General features: G+C 53.5%; 10 protein-coding genes across 10 annotated transcripts; 4 read left to right on the top strand and 6 right to left on the bottom strand.

Moving 5' to 3' along the window:
* Positions 1 to 420: 420 nt before the first annotated feature.
* Positions 421 to 897, top strand: VTN31DRAFT_4694 (uncharacterized protein; the record flags this gene model as incomplete). The annotated part of the gene is made up of 2 exons (XM_069405110.1): positions 421 to 805; positions 878 to 897. The coding sequence occupies 2 exons, from the start codon at positions 421 to 423 to the stop codon at positions 895 to 897; spliced, it is 405 nt and encodes a 134-aa protein (XP_069260207.1).
* A 114-nt stretch (positions 898 to 1,011) lies between these two features.
* Positions 1,012 to 1,770, top strand: VTN31DRAFT_4693 (uncharacterized protein; the record flags this gene model as incomplete). The annotated part of the gene is made up of 1 exon (XM_069405109.1): positions 1,012 to 1,770. One exon carries the CDS (start codon positions 1,012 to 1,014, stop codon positions 1,768 to 1,770), a length of 759 nt encoding a protein of 252 aa, XP_069260206.1.
* Positions 1,771 to 2,052: 282 nt separating this feature from the next.
* VTN31DRAFT_4692 (uncharacterized protein) lies at positions 2,053 to 2,511 on the bottom strand (the record flags this gene model as incomplete). The annotated part of the gene is made up of 1 exon (XM_069405108.1): positions 2,053 to 2,511. One exon carries the CDS (start codon positions 2,509 to 2,511, stop codon positions 2,053 to 2,055), a length of 459 nt encoding a protein of 152 aa, XP_069260205.1.
* A 646-nt stretch (positions 2,512 to 3,157) lies between these two features.
* Positions 3,158 to 3,973, bottom strand: VTN31DRAFT_4691 (uncharacterized protein; the record flags this gene model as incomplete). The annotated part of the gene is made up of 1 exon (XM_069405107.1): positions 3,158 to 3,973. One exon carries the CDS (start codon positions 3,971 to 3,973, stop codon positions 3,158 to 3,160), a length of 816 nt encoding a protein of 271 aa, XP_069260204.1.
* A 1,328-nt stretch (positions 3,974 to 5,301) lies between these two features.
* On the bottom strand, positions 5,302 to 6,669 carry VTN31DRAFT_4690 (uncharacterized protein; the record flags this gene model as incomplete). Its single annotated transcript, XM_069405106.1, has 5 exons — positions 5,302 to 5,374; positions 5,427 to 5,792; positions 5,848 to 6,101; positions 6,157 to 6,321; positions 6,382 to 6,669. The coding sequence occupies 5 exons, from the start codon at positions 6,667 to 6,669 to the stop codon at positions 5,302 to 5,304; spliced, it is 1,146 nt and encodes a 381-aa protein (XP_069260203.1).
* Positions 6,670 to 7,280: 611 nt separating this feature from the next.
* On the top strand, positions 7,281 to 7,932 carry VTN31DRAFT_4689 (uncharacterized protein; the record flags this gene model as incomplete). Its single annotated transcript, XM_069405104.1, has 2 exons — positions 7,281 to 7,388; positions 7,477 to 7,932. The coding sequence occupies 2 exons, from the start codon at positions 7,281 to 7,283 to the stop codon at positions 7,930 to 7,932; spliced, it is 564 nt and encodes a 187-aa protein (XP_069260202.1).
* Positions 7,933 to 8,084: 152 nt separating this feature from the next.
* Positions 8,085 to 8,513, bottom strand: VTN31DRAFT_4688 (uncharacterized protein; the record flags this gene model as incomplete). Its single annotated transcript, XM_069405103.1, has 3 exons — positions 8,085 to 8,212; positions 8,290 to 8,381; positions 8,443 to 8,513. The coding sequence occupies 3 exons, from the start codon at positions 8,511 to 8,513 to the stop codon at positions 8,085 to 8,087; spliced, it is 291 nt and encodes a 96-aa protein (XP_069260201.1).
* A 640-nt stretch (positions 8,514 to 9,153) lies between these two features.
* VTN31DRAFT_4687 (uncharacterized protein) lies at positions 9,154 to 9,571 on the bottom strand (the record flags this gene model as incomplete). The annotated part of the gene is made up of 2 exons (XM_069405102.1): positions 9,154 to 9,227; positions 9,283 to 9,571. 2 exons carry the CDS (start codon positions 9,569 to 9,571, stop codon positions 9,154 to 9,156), a joined length of 363 nt encoding a protein of 120 aa, XP_069260200.1.
* Positions 9,572 to 9,911: 340 nt separating this feature from the next.
* On the bottom strand, positions 9,912 to 12,457 carry VTN31DRAFT_4686 (uncharacterized protein; the record flags this gene model as incomplete). Its single annotated transcript, XM_069405101.1, has 5 exons — positions 9,912 to 11,523; positions 11,585 to 11,813; positions 11,872 to 11,965; positions 12,044 to 12,198; positions 12,268 to 12,457. The coding sequence occupies 5 exons, from the start codon at positions 12,455 to 12,457 to the stop codon at positions 9,912 to 9,914; spliced, it is 2,280 nt and encodes a 759-aa protein (XP_069260199.1).
* Positions 12,458 to 15,024: 2,567 nt separating this feature from the next.
* VTN31DRAFT_4685 (uncharacterized protein) lies at positions 15,025 to 17,116 on the top strand (the record flags this gene model as incomplete). Its single annotated transcript, XM_069405100.1, has 3 exons — positions 15,025 to 15,080; positions 15,132 to 15,288; positions 15,350 to 17,116. The coding sequence occupies 3 exons, from the start codon at positions 15,025 to 15,027 to the stop codon at positions 17,114 to 17,116; spliced, it is 1,980 nt and encodes a 659-aa protein (XP_069260198.1).
* Positions 17,117 to 17,235: the final 119 nt, after the last annotated feature.

Below are 17,235 nucleotides of genomic sequence, written 5' to 3'. Positions count from 1 at the left end.
GTACCTCTAGGTACTTCTGTATTTATTGATGGTCAACGCCTGAAACGCCTCGACTAGCCCTAAAACTCCAACGCCAATGACCTACCTTAAAAAAAGGGTTTACTAACCCTCGAAATCTTGCCAAGCTTTGGGGTCCGAAAATGACCTGGAGGTACCTGGAACCTACCTACTAGGTAGGTAGACAATTACTTAGTGCCCGCAGTCCCCATGCTGAGTGGTGGTTCAGGATCGCAAAATATCGCTACTGCCGTAGTTTCTCCGCAGTGAAGGCTAGGTATGAGTCTGTCGGTTTAGGTTGACGTGGAAAGAAGCTGTATTTTAGGACTAACTCTTCCTGCTTTTGGTACCCATCCTTTGGTCCAACTTTGCCATCGGCGGAATTGAGAGAAGAACTTGAGTTATCAGGAACCACCGAGAATCATGAAGACATTCTTAGCACTGCTTGTTCTGGGCTCTCCCGCCCTTGCCGAATACTTGTCACTCTATGCGAGTACCGCCTTCGGTCTCTTGAACACGTTGACGTTCGATCTCGCTACTGAAGAGCTCAAGGCGATCCAAAATCTGACCGACTGCGGAGAACACCCGACGCTTGCACTTGACCGTGACAACAACAAGCTTTATTGCATGGAAGATGACCGGAGCTACCCCGTTACTAAATCCAAGGCCGGCCTGATCGAGTTCCCCATTTCAAAGTTTGGATACTTGGAAGGGATATTGGACAGAGGAAGGTTCAGGTCGACAGAACCAACAACATTTACGGTGCTCTGTATGGAAAAAGCAAGAAGTTCCTCGCAGTTGTCAACAGGTATGTCCATTATGGTACTATCATTTTTTTTTGATCCATTGAATAAATATTAGTATTGACACGTCAATAAAGGAAGCACCCAGGAATCCTAACTTATTCTCTGCCCTTAGAGAAATCCGCAAAACCGATTCAGGAACTCGAATACCCGGAACCCGACTCGGTGTATCTGGAGCCTGAGTCACAGTCGTCCATTTTCGTGATCCAAAATGACACGATCCGCATTCTCACCATTGATGATGACAATGGCCAATCGACGGAGTGTTCAAGTCAGTATGGGGACGGAGTTCCGAAGCTCCATTCGAGCAGCTTTCATCGGGGCGGGTAACGGTAACTCGATGATGTACGTGGTCAACTATTACACAAAAACCATCACGGCACTCCGGGTGCGGAGCAATCCCGAGGGGAAGAAAGTTTCTTGCCCTTTGGTGGAACGGGTTGAGGAGTTCCGGCCCTCCTTTCGGGCGGATCCCCTCCCGGACAACAGCAAAACCCGTATCGACGACGTCGTTGCCGCAGATAATGCCCATCTATACATTCTCGCGTCCACCCGTGACGGAACCTTCATCATTCATATGCAACCTTCCAGTAACTTCGCCTCCGTATTCGACTCCCCGTCGACCAGCTCCTCCTCGGCTAGTCCGCAAACAAGTTCGAGCGCCCCAGTCTTCGTGAAGAGTCAACACACTGTCCTCGGAAAAGTCAACTCGACCGCATCGACCCTGCAATATGTTCGTCACACCAACGCCCATGTCACTGGTCACTCCTCCTTCGACATCAGTCCCGATGGCACTTATGTTGCGATCGGCGATTATTCCTGGAACGTCGTTAAAATCCTGCGACGGGACCCCAGTTCTGGTCGAATCACTGATGATAGCATCGTTGCCACCGCCGAGCTCGGATCGCGGGATGATCTTTTCTTCGGTGTGCATAGTGTCGTTTGGGGGTCTCGGTATCCGGGTGCCTAGAATCGTGATGGCATTCCATGTGTCGATCTGTACTTGATGCCAATGCCAGAAGAACCTGCACTCTGCGCCGGACGCAAACTCATCATGGTTTGGTAGTACTACTACTCTTATTTCCATTGATGATGATTCTGGGAGTGATGTACATTACCTCAGTACGCATGTATGTAACTTTTGTCAGAAGTGCTAGCTATTCATAGAAATTCACACAGCTTCGAATCGGCCCTACCCACATCATTAGGTAGGTTGGAACATTAGGGTTACCTTTGGTAAACTTAGTATGTATCATTTTGGGCAGTTGAAATCAAGATGAGATTGATCTGATAAGATAACGAGCGGGGCCTGGTTGAATGAATAACTATCGCATTTTGTACGGAGTACTCCGTACCGAGTGGATCTGTTTGTTGAAGAATGATCAAAATTCAAACTAAGCTCCAGCCGAGTCTCTGCCCATCTTCCCAGGGCCACGATGCATACTCGCATCCGGTGTGAGTTCAATACTATATTACCCAGATCAATCCCAAGCTGGATTGAAACCGACACAACTGACGCAAATCGGAAAAAGTTCCGCATGTGGCTTGTGCCTGACACTTGAGTGCCGTTGCGGACAACTTTGACAGTAGTACATATGCCATCAAACCAGATGGCACTTTGGAAGGAAATGAAGCGCAAGTCGAGATAATGCCCGGAGCTTTCCATGCTCGTACGGACAAAAAAAAAGAAGCGATTCATTGCGATTGCCATGTACGTCGCTCGACGTTCGAATAAAGAAAAAGACACTGTTGTGAAATAGGTAGTTTAGTACTAAGCCAGGTTGCGTTTACTGCTTGATCTCAAACAACACCGAGCCAAACGCGGTGTATCTATCTGGACCCCATTGCGCAATCGTTTTATCCTCGGGCTGGATAAAGGGCACCGACAGGATTGATGGTTTTTGCCATCGATGACGACGGTTAGTTAAGGGATTCGGGAGTGTGAAGAAAGGGTTCGCAACTTTTCATCAGGACTCGGTGCACCGCACCCATCTCGGTATTCGTCGGGCAGCCCTTCACCTGATTGGTTGGGAAAATTCAAGCTAGGCGATAACTAGTAACTTTTCAATGTGATCTTTGATATTTCTACTCGTAAACAATCTAGTACGACGTGGTGCAGCGAACCGGATGGATGTTTTTTTTTTTTTTTTTTTTTTTTTTTTTTTTTAGTTGTTGTTGTAGAGTGTAGCGTGCTCAGTAGGACGCACAGGGTGGGACTGGAATTTGTACACTGCGTGGGTACAAAAATGTAGAACAGATAGTACTATATACAACAATCACGAACAAAACTTATAGCTAAACTTCAGTTGTTCTCTCGTATGGAATTGCACCCCGTCTCATTGCTCGCAGCAGCCAATTTATGGCGGACCGATGTAGGTAATGTCAATCTCAGTCGGGGAGATCCTGGTAGTTTTCGTGATCGGCCGGGCATAGAAGTGGAAGTCGAGTAAATGAGCGCCGGCCGAATCCACCTGGGCCCCAGACTCGGTTTGCGCCCACGTGTCGAGGAACCTGATCTGGCGGAAGTTGCTGGGAGGAATCGGTTCCGAAAGTCTCAGGAAGTTGCTGGCGGCCCAGTGAACATTCTCGCCGCGGAGGGGATTTCCGGTCTCGGGATCATTGGGGGTCGCGTCGGCGACGTATTTCTGTCCCCTTGTGCGGTTTTCAAAGATGATGGTGGCCGTCTTGGGGCTTGTCGTCTGGATGGACACGTAGAACTCGTCACCGGGGTTCACCTCGATCTCGTCGTAGAGCTTATGCACCCAACTCGTCGGCGACCACTGCCAGCTGGCGACGTATTGGGTCTCGCCTAGGTAGGTGACTTTGGTGTGAACGCCGGCGGTCAGCATGACGCCGGAGTTCGTGTTGCCGTCAATGCCAACCCCAAAGACCATGCCGGCAAGGTAGTCCGGATATTCGGCGGGGAAGGTAGTTTCGGGCACGACAAACCGGGCGCTCACGCCGGTGAATTTGGTGCCGTCGGGAGGCGCCGTGTACACGGCGCCGGTCCAGTCGGTGCCATCCTCGCCGCTGCCGCGGGCCACGAGCGTTTTGTTGAAGATTGGGGGCGTCACTGACAAGGCGCCGATGTGCCGATCTCGGTTTGCGGCAGGGACAGCCGTGGCCGAGACAGCGAGGAGAACCTGACCAAGGAGCGGAAGAACGATCTTCATGGTGCCGAGTAATACAAACGAGTGATTGCGGGGAGGGAAACGATGGCCATCAAATAAGGAGTGACTCTTTTTGTTTTTTGAAAGGAGTGACGAGTTGATCTTGAGCAATGTCAATTCCCGGGGGAGGCACTACTTCAAATGTTTCGATTCCAAGGATGGACTACTAGTACCTACGGGGCACTCCTGGAATAGATCCAGGAGGATTCGTGCTATCTGTGGGCCTAGTAGTTAGTACTATTTTATTTCGATGCCAATGGAAGCCAACATCCGCGAGATTCAGGTTCGTCACTGATAGGCTACTGGGAAATTGTCTTTTTTACCCTAACTGTACAGAGTACGAAGTAGTCCTTCATTGTACTTTCACTTGAAACTCATCTTAACCTTAGATTAGGTTAACGCCACTGAAGATGGATGTGGAAGGAATTTAGTCCAGCCAGCGGAGTCAACATTGAGAGCTCAGCCTTCAGTCTCCGCCAATCGGATTGTTTTCAACTGTCAACTGTTCAATGTACCTACCATGTGGTGAACTACTTCATGAACCCCTTGAATTGTGGGTTCCTTGGTCGTTGAGGAGTCGGATTCAGGAACGCGGAAGGATGCTAGCAAGTTCAGGGTTGCCATTTCAAAACGAGAACTCCATGCAGACTGAAATTTTCCATTTCATCAATTCAAGACATTTTAACGGGGCTGCAAATACAATATGATCCTTTCGGCCAACCTTCGAGATTCTAACAAGCTTCAAAGTAGACTTTAGTGTTAGGTGGAGGTTCGCGGTGGTGAAATGAATCAAGTGCCTGTTGGTTGTCCGGAAGAACTTCGGACTAACATGGTCAATATAAGTCCTGTACTAGTCAATAGTTACTATGTAAGACTACAATACTAGGATACAGTATGCTGCGGGCCCGCGGCTGAGGTTGGTGGTTTTTAGACCGCAAACTTTACTAAGTACGGATTAGGCCTACTCGTAAACTACCTATTCCATCGGTTGGTCGATTAGCTTGATCATTCAGGGTCCTGCGAATTGGGGTGAAGCTCGCACACACTTGCGACGGGACTTTGCCCATCCATCCAGCTTGGCGAGAGCCCTTCAGGAATCCAGAGAATGAAGATCTTGAGGACCCTTGGGCTCTCCATCCTCGTCAAACACCTTTCACCCAATCCTCCGCTCGCTTTACGCAATGAACGAGTGGTAAGATATGCATGCATCGATACGATCTTGTTCAATTGGCCTGTTAAGTATACCTGTTTCCCAGTGATTTTCACACTCAAGACAATTTACTGATAGAGCGAACACACAAACATCAGAAAAAAGACAAAAGTTCAACGGTTTACGACTTGGCCTTATCCTGCACCGGTCCTCCCGTCGTCGGCAGACCCATGAAAATCTTGAACGAATCATAACTATCATCAAGTCAGCAGCCATTCTAAAAGGAAAAGGAAGGGAGAAACATACATCATCCACTGCAATCCAGTCAACGTTCCAATCATGACAATTCGGACCAACAGCCCGTTCCACAGGCCCTTGAATCCAATGTCGCCGTAGATCCGGCGCATCGCGGCGCCAAACGCCTCCCCAGGTTGCCGATTGGCATTGAGCTTGCTGACCATGACGTCCGCCGGGTGCGACACAATGGCGCAGAGAATGCCCGCGATGTACCCTCCGGTGAAGGCGACGGCGGTCTGCGCGGGTTTGCCGTAGTCGTCCTTCTTACCCGGCAGAGTGGTGTAGATCATCTCGACGACAGTTTCGAAGGAGGCGAACTTCATCATCGTGTAGGGGATTTGTCGGCCCCAGAGGGGATAGAGGCCTTTGTACAATCTAACCTTTTCGTCAGGATGGGATGCCAGGGGGGAGGACTGGAGACGAGACTTACCCTCCAACACCTTCCTTCCCCGTGACGATTGAAATCCCCTGCAACGTGCCCCGCGCAAACGGGGGAATCGTGGTCTGCATCCGCACCTTGACGGCCTCGAACGGGCACAGCGCAATGTCCGCGAAGAACTCGGCTGACGCACTTGCCGCGAGGTACAGCCACGTACGCCAGCGGATTGCTTTTTCCTCACCAACCAGGTCGCTGTACCACCACTTGAAGAACTCGTAACCGCCATACTTGACGGCACCTTGAGCCTGTTCAAACCATCAGGTCATTCAGTCCCCAGGATGTGGTTTGTCTCTTACTTACCGAATATCCAACAAAGGTCGGCCCCCAGCCGGTAAACACCCCTCGCAGTCCCTCGGCGCGATAGATCGTTGCCCATCCCTCCATGTTGCTCTTGTAAATGTTGGCGTCGACCTGCCGCCGACATTTGACCAGATCCAGTGGGGTGACCGCCATGTGCGTCAGGCCCTAATCTCTCGTCAGCTCCAATGACTCCCTGTGTGTATGGGGAAATTGAAGAACGCATACGCATGCCAGCAACCCACCAAAAGTACACGCCGCGTAGTACTTGCCCGAGTAGAGCTCAATCTTGCCCGCCTTGGACTGCGCCTTTTGGCTCATCTTGCTCCACTCCTTTTGCACGCTGCCGGCGACACCACCGCCGTGCTTCTTGTCTGCATCCTCGATGGCGCTCCAGGCGGCGAAGGGCTGATACGACTTGTTGGGCTTAGGGTTCGGTTGGAATTGCTGCTTCAGCGGGTGCTGGCTGAAGCTGGAGAGCAGGGCAGCCTGCGACGGGAATGGGAACAGCGGCATCTAATTCCCCGTCAGCGGACAATTATGCTGCATGATGTTCATTGCGTGAGTGACGTACATTGATGAACGTTATCAGTAGTATCGATATCGATAGATGGGTCTTAAGCGGAGACTGATAAGGAATAAGCAGTGCCGGGGAAGTATGTACGCTCAGATCAGTACTTCCATCAGTATGTCCAGGGAGCGCACTTCAGAGACGATCTCCTGAAGAACAGGACAGTAACATGAGAGTCTGAGATGAGAGATGACCGAAGGGGTCGATCGAGGAGCTGAATGACGTCGGCGAAGCCGATGCTTCCGGCTTATCAGTCTCACATCTAATCAATTGCGGGATTTGATTGGTCAATCAATGCGTGCAATTCGATTTTTGCACTAAGATTGAAGAGGAGCTATTGGTCAAATACTATAAAAATTAACAGTGAAACACTGAAATTGCTCTTTTTTGATTAAATAGTTACCTCAATTTCCGGACTTTAGCGGAGTTAAAGAGTCGCAACAAAATACTCCCGCTTCACTATGACATCGCTCAATCAATAGTACAATACACCAAGCCAAATCCAACGATTTCCCCCGAACGGTTTATACACAACCGACAAACCAGCGAAACGGAAATGACTTCATATTCCTCCGTCGGCGAGACGCTTGCCCGGGAAAACCTCGCCCCTCGCGATGCATCCGCCCTTCGATCCCAGACGACCTGGGCGGACAAATATCGCGGGGTAGGTACACATGCCACTCAATCCCTCATTCTGACCACGGCCTCACTGACGGTGAGTTTATAAAATAATAATAATAATATATATATAGGCCACAGTTGAAGATCTTGACCCCCCACCCGCCCTTTCCGTCTCCCCCAACGACACAATCGCCTCCGCCCAACTCGCCGCCTATGAGCGCGACTACACGCACCTCACCGTGATCTCCTCCTCAACCCGTGCCTTGCTGGGGTATCTGAGCATCCCACGGTTAAAGGAGCTCCTCCGGCAGGGCAAAGTCCGCGAATCCGACCCCGTCAAAGCCGCCATGCAGCGATTCGTCCGCAAACCGGGAAGAGTCTACCACGTGATCACCATGGATACACCGCTCGAGGAACTCGAGAAGTTCTTCAACGGGCAGATCAACGTTGGTGGCGGAGAGGGCCAGGCGGCGACGCAGCCAAGAGAGAGGCAGGAGTTTGCCATTGTGACGGATCCGGAGAGGAAGTTTGTGTTGGGGGTGGTGACGAGGGGGGATTTGGAGGAGTTTGTGAGGAGGAGGCCATAACCAAATATAACCACTCAATTGACGACGACGGGGTGATTTTTGGGCATTGGTATGGAGTATACGGATACCCCAGAATTTTTCTTCCCTACCTACTGTACAATACCTATATTACATGCAGGATCAGAAAGAAGAAACCACAAAGATGATTCTTGTTATTGAATCTTCTTCCTCCTCCGCTTCTCCAAATCTTCCCGATCCTCCCGCCATGCGACCACGATATACGCAATGAGTACCACATTCGCCGTCACGGCCGCTGCGGCTCCCGCGAGGGTCGAATTCCCTTCGATCTCTTACTCAATATTTGTGTCTCCGGTTAAGGGAAAGCAGGAGACGAAAAGGAAAAAAAAAATGACATACCCTGAGAAAGCGTGTTCACACCCAAGAAATACACCGCCAACGGCGCGCAAATCATGGCAATGGAGAAGGCGATTAGTTTGGCGATTACCTCGCTGTGGCGGAGCCAAGTCAGTCAAAAAAGAAACAACTGGAACTCGGAGAGGGTTGTCGTACGTAGGTACCGCGGGTGATACATCGGATGCGTCTGGGGAGGGTTGTTGCTGTTTTTTCTCCGGCTGCTCCATTTTTTGTATTTTTCTAGAGAGGGTTTCCTTTCTGGACGGCCCCTGAGGTCTTGATGAGGAGGATGGGTGTTGATGGTCAGTGAGGAGCAGTATACGATGTAGGCCTACAACAAACCGTACAGTACCTACCTGTCACCCGGGACATACGGTAAAGTCAAATAGGTTACGGAGTACATGCATGTGACAACAATCGCCAATGCTGATTGGCTGTATCCGGACCATTTTACAAACATATTATGCAACCCTGACATTTCCGTTTGCGGCTTTGGAACCAACGATTCAAGACTACTCGTAAAAAAGGCTTCAGTGTTCAAAAGACAACAATCTCATACAGTTGATTTAGCTAGGACTAGGTCAGTAATAAGAAAAAAGCGAGCGATCTCCAGGCATAAAAATAAATCCATAACAAAAACAGGGTATGAAAAAAAAAATGGGAATCAGACGTAAACAGAGTGGGTAGATCGGACTATTCAGAATTCCAGCGAGATTCAAAAAGGAAAAAGGAGAGAGAAACAAAAGAAAAGCCAAGCTGCAATGAAAGGGATATTTTGCTGCACAAAACAAAGAAGAATCCGAAACCAAATTATGAACTGAGAAAATCAAGCACGTTGTCTCCGTAGCTTCAGGTCAGTCCAAGTCTTCACCGCGCCGCTTCCATGTTCCCCGTCAGTTCAGCCACGCGGGCCTTGATCCGTGCTACACGGGACTCGATCGCTGGAAACGATAGTCAGCATTCATTATCACTGCCTGGGAGGGTAGGGATACTCACTCTCCTCACCGCTCGTGTCTCCGTCATCCGTCCGGTCCGCCTGGCTGGTCCGGCTGGGCGCCTCCTCGGCGGCGGCCGCCCGTTCAGCAGCGCTCTTGCGGAGCTGCGCCAGGCGATCGTACGTCGACAGCGCAGGCCGCTCCTCCCCCGGCTGCGACGTCGGTCGCGGTGTCGCAGTCTCGGACGCGCGAGACATGGACGACACCGGCGAGGCCGGCTCCGCGGGCACATACACCGGCGCCTCCGTATACTGGCCCTGATCGAACGAGGAGAACTCCTTGTCCGCCATGGCCCGCTCGTGGGTGTCGACCCGCGACAGAGCATCAAACTCGGCATCGCGGCTGGTCCGCGGAGGCCCGTTGTACACGGGCGACGTCGCAACCGGCTCGGTGGCCGCCGGCGTAGGAGCCTCCTCCGGCTCCGGCGTCGGCTGCTGCTGCACCTCCTGCACCGCACTGGCGGCCGTCTTCTCCTGCGCAGGAGACTCGCCCTTCTTCTTCAGTGTCGTCTTGCGGTGGCTCGACGGAGGGGTCTTGGGCGCATCCTGCGCCTTAACCTTGTTCTCCAGCGCGGCGCGCGCCGCAGCCACGGCCGACGGATCAATGTTGACCTTCGACGATGGCGGGTTGTCACCCCGCTTCTTCGTGCTGTTGAAGATGCTCTTGAGCGTCGTGTTGGCGGGCTTCTTCTTTAGTTTTTTTGGCATCCTCACTCGACTCGAAGGACTTTTTGCCCTCTGGCTCACTCGACGGAGCGATCGTGCTCGCTGTCTCCTTTTCAGCCGCCGGAGCGCTCTCCGTTTTTGCGGTAGCCGTGTCGGTCGCCGGAGCAGCGGGTGCGCTCGGATTTTGCTCCGCCGACGTCTCCTGTCCCTCCGTCGTGCTCAGTCGCACGCCAGGGATGTTGAGGGTCTCCGCCGGTGCACCCGTACCCGCGCGGCTGTCACTCAAATAGGCGGCCCGCACAGCATCCTTGTCGTAGTCACGCGCCCACTTCATCGCTTGCGTCGCCTCCGTCAGAATGGACGTCTGCATCGTCATGACCGAGTTCGTCTTGGTTTGCTCATCCTCGCTTCGGCCCCGCCGCTCGCTGTTCGCCTCCTTCCGCTGCTCCTCTTCCTGCTCACGCTGCTTCTTCTGCAGCGCGGCCGCCGCTGCTTGGATGCGCGCATGCTGGTCAGGGCCGATGCTCGTCCTACTTGACGGAGTGGTCGCACTCTTGGCCTTGTAAACCTCCTCCGTTTGGGTCTTCTTCGTCGACGATTTCCGACGGGTGAGCCTCCGGCGCGAGCCAAAGCCAAAGAATCGCTTCTTCTCCGCAATGTATGCGCCGGGCTCCGGGTCAGGGGCGGCGCCCTTGACCTGCTCCTCCAGGATCAGCCACTTAGCGCCAGCAATGACCGTCTCGACCAACGCGCAGCGGCCAAAGACGGCTTTCCGTGCTGCCGTTTCCTCCCCGGCCAGGCTGCTGATCCACACCCACCAGAACGAGTCGTCGAGATCCATCGTGGTGATGCTCGCCAGCTCGCCCGGCTCGAGCGTGGATTCCGTCTCGAGGTTCCGCTTGTGCGATTGCGAGCTCTTGCCACGAACGGCGACGACGGGGGGCAGGACTTTGTCCGGGGGAAGCAACAGCGAGGGTGGGCCTCGGGGACCGCTCTCATCGGGAAACCCTGACGACAAGAAGTCGGCCCACGACGGGGTGGTCGGGCGTTCCCAATCATTGGAGTTGGTCTCAGGCGCCGACCGCAGCTCCTGCAGCGGGGTGGTCTTGGGGACTTGGAGGTCCTGGTCGTAATCCAAGTCCAGTTCGGCGCCGAAGCCGAGATCTTCGAATCGGGACCACGAGATCTCGCGGGCAGCGGTTGTCTTGGATGCCAACGGCGACGACTGGTTAACGTTGGAGATGGCGAGGAGGACCCGCTGGCATTCATCCGTCAGTGCGCAGACGGGATCGTCGAGGGCCGCGAATTCCTGCAGGTGGCGGTCGCTGTCGCGGTATTCAAAGTTCTTCGCCCTGCGCAGCAGCGCAAATGGCGTCGGAGAGACGTTCTCCACAATCATCACCACCTTTGTCGTCGACACCTGCAGGAGGGTTGGGGTTTCCGGAGGGTACTCCGTGGCCTGCACCAAGGACTGCAATGCGATCGGCAACGACGAGATGCCATTCACGCCGCGCACCGAGTCGGGGGATATCGAGCGCAGATACGCAAAGAATAGATGGCTCGTCGCATCAGCGGCCCTGTTCATGCTGCGTTAGCCAAGAAACAATAGTTAAAAAAAAAAAAAGGGGGGTTACCTACGTCGCCCAGTTCTTGTAAGATGCCTCGAACCCGTTGCCAGTGTCGGTGTGTTCAAAGGCCCACCAACCGGCATACCGGGAGAGTTTCCTACCGCCTAGACCATTGGACTTTGCATGAGCAGCGATGGCTGCCAACAGGTCGAAAAAGTCGAAGATGATCTTGGTGCGGGCATCCGATTCCACGCTGATGGGAATAAACGTCGAGAACGCATCACGGGCGAAGTTCGAGTCTAGCCATCGTTGTCGATCAGAAACCCATGTCCCGCGCTGGTCCAAGGGGGGACATACCTTGTTCGCCAATTTTAAAGAGTTCGTAAGCTTCCCAAGTGACTATTCCGCCGGGCAGTCTGCTCCAGCACCATTTCATAATACTACAAAGGACCTACGGCACGACACGTCACACATCAGCCGTCTGTCACAAGCCAGACCAATGACCAGGGGTCAAAGAAGGATTCTGTACCATGGGCTCAATCAGCCGCAGCTCCTTCATCAACGCGTCGCCACGCAGCGGCGTGCCGTTTTTCTCGGCGTTGAAAAAGCTGCGAATAAAGGAGCGAGCGGCACTTGGGTCTGAACTTGGCCGGAACGGCAAGAGAAGGAATGGAATGTCGAGCCCTAACGATCACGGCGCATGGTCAGCAGCCCGCTCCGCAATACCAAACAACACCATGGATCCAGGCGTACCCCGGGACTTGAGCTCCTGCGTGCATCCCTTCAGCAGTTCCTGCACCTCCTCGGGGGCCACTTCGGTCCGCTGGTAGGCGTCGGTCCACTCCGGCTTGGGGGGAGCGGTGTCTTCGGGGGCGGTCTGCTTTGCATTCTTGCGGACCCCGCTGGAGTCTCTACTCCGGAAGACGCGCGAGAAGAAGGGCATTGTTGCCAGCGGCGGGCTACAGATGCGCGGGAGGATGCAGATGCGAACGAGCGTCTAGGCCAGCGAGCGAGGGCGGCGCATTGGATGATACGACACTAACGGGGGGGGGGGATCAGGGGGTGGACGCGGGGACCGTGGATGCGGGTCCGGGGAGGATTTTCTTTTATTCAGAAAAGGAACGGGAAAGAATAATGCAAGGAAATGAACGGAATCAAAACGGTGGAAAATAATGCAAGGCCGTTAGCAAAGGAGCGTCGGGTTCATCGGGCTCGGTGCTGGATGGGCATCAAGACCAATGAAGATCGGTGTTTCAGAAAGCACAAAAAAGAACGAGGGAGAATCTGATAAAAGGATCAACTGGAAGAATCAGAAAAGGAACAGGGAAAAAACAATCTGCCAGGGCGAACGACCTGGAGATTCAGAATCGAAAGAAAACCGAGCGTCAATGGCTCGAGGACAATGGGATTTTTTTGTTTTTTTCTTTCCTCGTTGTTTTTTTCAGGGGTTAAAGAAGACCTTCGTTGGAGTGACTCCGCAGTCGGCGCTGGCGAATCTGGTCCCAGGAATTAACCTCAGCGCACTAAGCCAGATTCAGTTAGATCCGACCCAAAGGGAATAGCGTGCGCCACGGTCCGTTCTAGCCACAGCGTCAGCCACAGGTTGGACAGATAGAATGACGAGAAGTACTCCGTACACTGTACAAGTACCTACCAGGTACTAGTTATCTGAAGTACGGAGTAACCTAACAGTAAATTGGTTGATTGATCAGAATTCCCAAGTCTAACTCATCAATGGACTACCAATCCCGGGACAGCACTGCCTCTCATCTCGCTCCCTCGAGCTCGTCACATCCTCATCAGGCTCTCACCTCAATCCGCGCAGCCATTATTATTGGCGGACAAACGACCAAGCTATGGTTCACGTGACCGACCAATCGGGTCCCGGCTGGCCCGGTACATGCACTAATGCGAGAGACATGCTTGGCATTTGGGATGGATGTCTACAATACTCCGTACGGAGTATGTGCTGTACTCGTCACTCCAGTAGTATGTATGTAGTTAGTGATGTGGAAGGAGTCGAATTTTGAAGAGTTCCTTTCTCCTGTAAAAATGCAAATGCAAGAGACAGCAATGCCGCGGTATCGACGGTCAGAAGGTCTCGGCAGTCTGCAACTCTCGAGAGCCTAATTGCATGCGGCCAAGAGCACATTGCGAGAAAAGGTTGAACAAGTCCTGGATCCGACCTACGAGTAGCTTGGGCTTGACTGTACCCCGTGCTTGGGGAGGTTAGGTTAGCCGACGTGGTGGTATGCCATCCCCGTACGAGTACTCCGTCCTCCGTACTGGCTCAAGCATTGAACTTCACAGCAAAGCCCAGAGACTACTCCATACCGTACTATCATACAAATCATCGTGCTCTGGATGAACTGGATCAGCAATGAGAATGGCTGGAGATCAAGACTACGAGTACGTAGACGTCAGCTGAAAGTATACGAGTACTCCATACTCATGCTTCTCGGCTACTGGCCGCTTGGATTCCAAGCGCCAAACATATATTCAACAATCGACTGACTGCTCAGAGCCGCCGGAGACAGCCGAAGCATGCAGACACGAGAACTGCGGTTCATGAGGGCAGACTGGGCGAGTCTCGAACCGATCGACGTTTAGTGAACCTAGTGCTGCACGATAAAAATAGCGGAGATACTCAATACTAGGCCCAGCGTTGAAATGTTGATTCCTCAAGCCCAGTTCGATCCCGGGCATTCAACTCTCCCTATCACCACCCATGGACGCTCAACCCTGTACTCGTACGTACTTATGTAGTCTCGAGAGAAGGCAGCCAAAATTTCGACCAGCTCGCCAATCAGACGCCTCTACACCGTAAAACCCAGCCAGTCATCCTGCCAACGAACAACGCATGGCCAGGGATCATGAAATTCAACAAGCACCATTGGCGGAGCGCCGGATGGCAGGGATGGCTCAATCAGTGATTATGTAATCCGCTTCACCCCTTTTGCGCTAGCTTAAAGAGATCACTTTTTTCCTCCCTTTTTCTATCTTTAGAATCTTCTTTGATCCGCGCTGTGCATCCACCATCCACGGCTCCCCGTTGCTGGTTCCGTCGAGCTTGCATCCCCCAAGATTCTCGCGTCTGCTGCCGGGATCATTCTTTGTCTGAAAAACCGCGCAGGTCCCTTCGCAGGGTCAGCGCAGCATCGCCGAGTGCTGCTCGGGTCAAACGACATCGACCCATCCTCCCAACGCGGGTCTCCTCCAACGCGGCCCTCGATGCCGACCTGGCATATGGCATAGCTCCCTTGACGCACCGAAACACGTCCGGTTTTCCGGTTCCTCGCCTGTTCCCCCAAAAGTCTGCTTTGTGTGCCGCGCGATTCCGGGTCCAGATTTTTCTTTGTCGTTGATCATTTCCCCGCGATCATAACCCACGTGCTGTTTACGTTTGGTGACCGAATCTATAATAAGACGTCGCGTTCCAGACTGGTGTCGCCTTGAAGTGATTCTTTTGTCGCTGGTATCCGATCGGCTTGCCGCCTGCACGCCGTCACAATGGGCCGGCGCAAAATCGAGATCAAGGCCATCAAAGATGACCGGAACCGTTCTGTGTAAGCTCTGTCCGAGCTGCGAAACCTCTTCCACCCGCTAATTGCGTCCAGTACCTTTTTGAAACGAAAGGGGGGTCTATTCAAGAAGGCTCATGAACTGGCCGTGCTGTGTTCTGTCGACGTGACCGTGATCATTCTCGGTCATAATAAAAAGCTATATCAATTCTCATCTTCGGATATTCGCGAGGTTCTGGGCAAGTATCACTACGTACGTTGATTTTTTTTTTTCGTCTGTAGGGTTTCATAGGGGTTCTAACGCCGTTGCGCAGTGGGGACCTCCGCATGAAAATAAAGGACCGAGTGATTTCATGACCAAAACAAGCGGTGATGATGATCACGACGATGAGGACGAGGAGGCCGGGAAAGAGGAGGCAGCATCTTCCAAAACACAGGAAAAGCAACAATCTCAGACTCGGAAGCAGCCCCAAAGCCAATCTCGGGCCCAATCGCAGCCCCGAACGCAGCAGCAATCACCACCACAACCGCAACCACAACCTCAGCCTCAACCTCAACCTCAGTCTCAACCGCAAGCTCCACCGCAGACACACGCGCAAACTTTTGTGCCGCCGCATTTGCAGCAGCAGCAACCCGGGTATCAACACCTGAACCATGCCCCCTCGGCATCTCCTCCAATGCCCAACGGTGTCGCGTTCGATAGTCGACATGGTACCCCTCAACCACAAGGTGTGTCGCGGCCGTCGTCTCGTAATCACGTACGTCGGATCAGTTCCCAGTATGGCCAGCATGGCATGGCTCAGAGCCATGTTCCGGCCGCTTCTCAGGCTCCGAATGCATACACCTACATGAATAATCCTTCCATGTATAACCCGACTGCCCAGATGCACCATCCCCAGCGGCCCGGCCAGTACCCGCCTTTCGCCCATCCTGCCATGCAGCCTGTCACTCATCCACCCGCGCAACAGATTGCCCAACCGCCGCAAGGACCGCAACCCCATCGGATCCCGCAACACCATGGATTCCATCAGATGCAGCCGCAGATGTCGCAGCCATATCTGCCGCCGGATCAGGGACGACATTCCATGCCGCCCATGGTGCCGCCTGAGCCTCATCCGACCCATCAGCGCACCATGTCCCACCCTGCTCCCCCAACGACACAACAGCCTTCGGACATCAAAGCGGAAGGCAGCCAATCTCCCAAGCCCGCGCCGGTCAAGTCGCGCAGCATCTTTACGCCCATCGATGATCAAACGTCGGTTTTCTCACGTCATCTGATCGGTGTGGGGACTGCACAGCGTGACTCCTCGCAGCAGGAGTCTCAAGACAACAAACCTGCTGCCAGTCACAGTGTTACGACTTCCGCAGCGGCAGCTCCTGTTCCAGCTCCGTCGACACAGCCAACGTCCTCCGAGCGTTCCCAGCCTGCCTCGTCCTCGGTTTCTGATCCTCCTCCGCCTCTGAAGCCAACCATCTCGCGCACGAACAGTGCCCCCATGAACGTGAAACGGCCGCGCTTAAAGGTGCAGATCCCCGGTGAGCAGTCTGACGGCGGCAGCGTGACTGCCGATTCGTCTCCTCGGGACACCGGGGATCAAAGAACCGGCAGCACTCCGGCGACGCGGCCGGCGGGCGAGGCTGGCAATCCCAGCGTCGTGCTTCCCCCGCCGTCGCCCTCGGCCGGAGCCATCACCAGCGCCGGAGCACAGGGCCCTCCGAATCCGTTTGCCCGGCCCCCGCCGCCGTCTCAGAACTCGACCAATGGCACGTTCTCCAATGGGAACGGCCAGCACAACGGCAATGGTTCTTCCGGGAACAACATGGATACGCCCATCTCGGCGCTCCCGAGCCGGTTTGTGTCTGACGCTCTGTTGCCGTCGCCGTCGAGCTTCTTCCCGGAATGGGGGTTTGGGCGCACGGGCCCGGACAGCAACGTCCTCCCCAGCCCACTAACGTTCCCAACGCCGTCGGGGCAGACGGCGCCGGGGTTCCCGCCTACGTCGAAAGAGGAAGAGTCGGACAAGAAGCGGAAGAGCCCGGAATGGGGAGGGGAGTCATTGGCTAAGAAGGTGAAGACATGAGTCATGCCTTTGTCTTTTTTTTTTTTTTTTTTTTTTTCTTTTTTGCTTTAGTGTTGGACTTGCAGGGTTGGAGTTATGTGGGAGGAGTTTGGACGGCATTGCATGTGATCTCTGTTCAT

Source organism: Thermomyces dupontii, assembly GCF_041956625.1.
Source record: "Thermomyces dupontii strain NRRL 2155 unplaced genomic scaffold VTN31scaffold_4, whole genome shotgun sequence".
Lineage (NCBI taxonomy): Eukaryota > Fungi > Ascomycota > Eurotiomycetes > Eurotiales > Trichocomaceae > Thermomyces > Thermomyces dupontii.
Note: the sequence above shows the minus strand (reverse complement) of the source record. Positions and strands in the feature narration are given on the sequence as shown.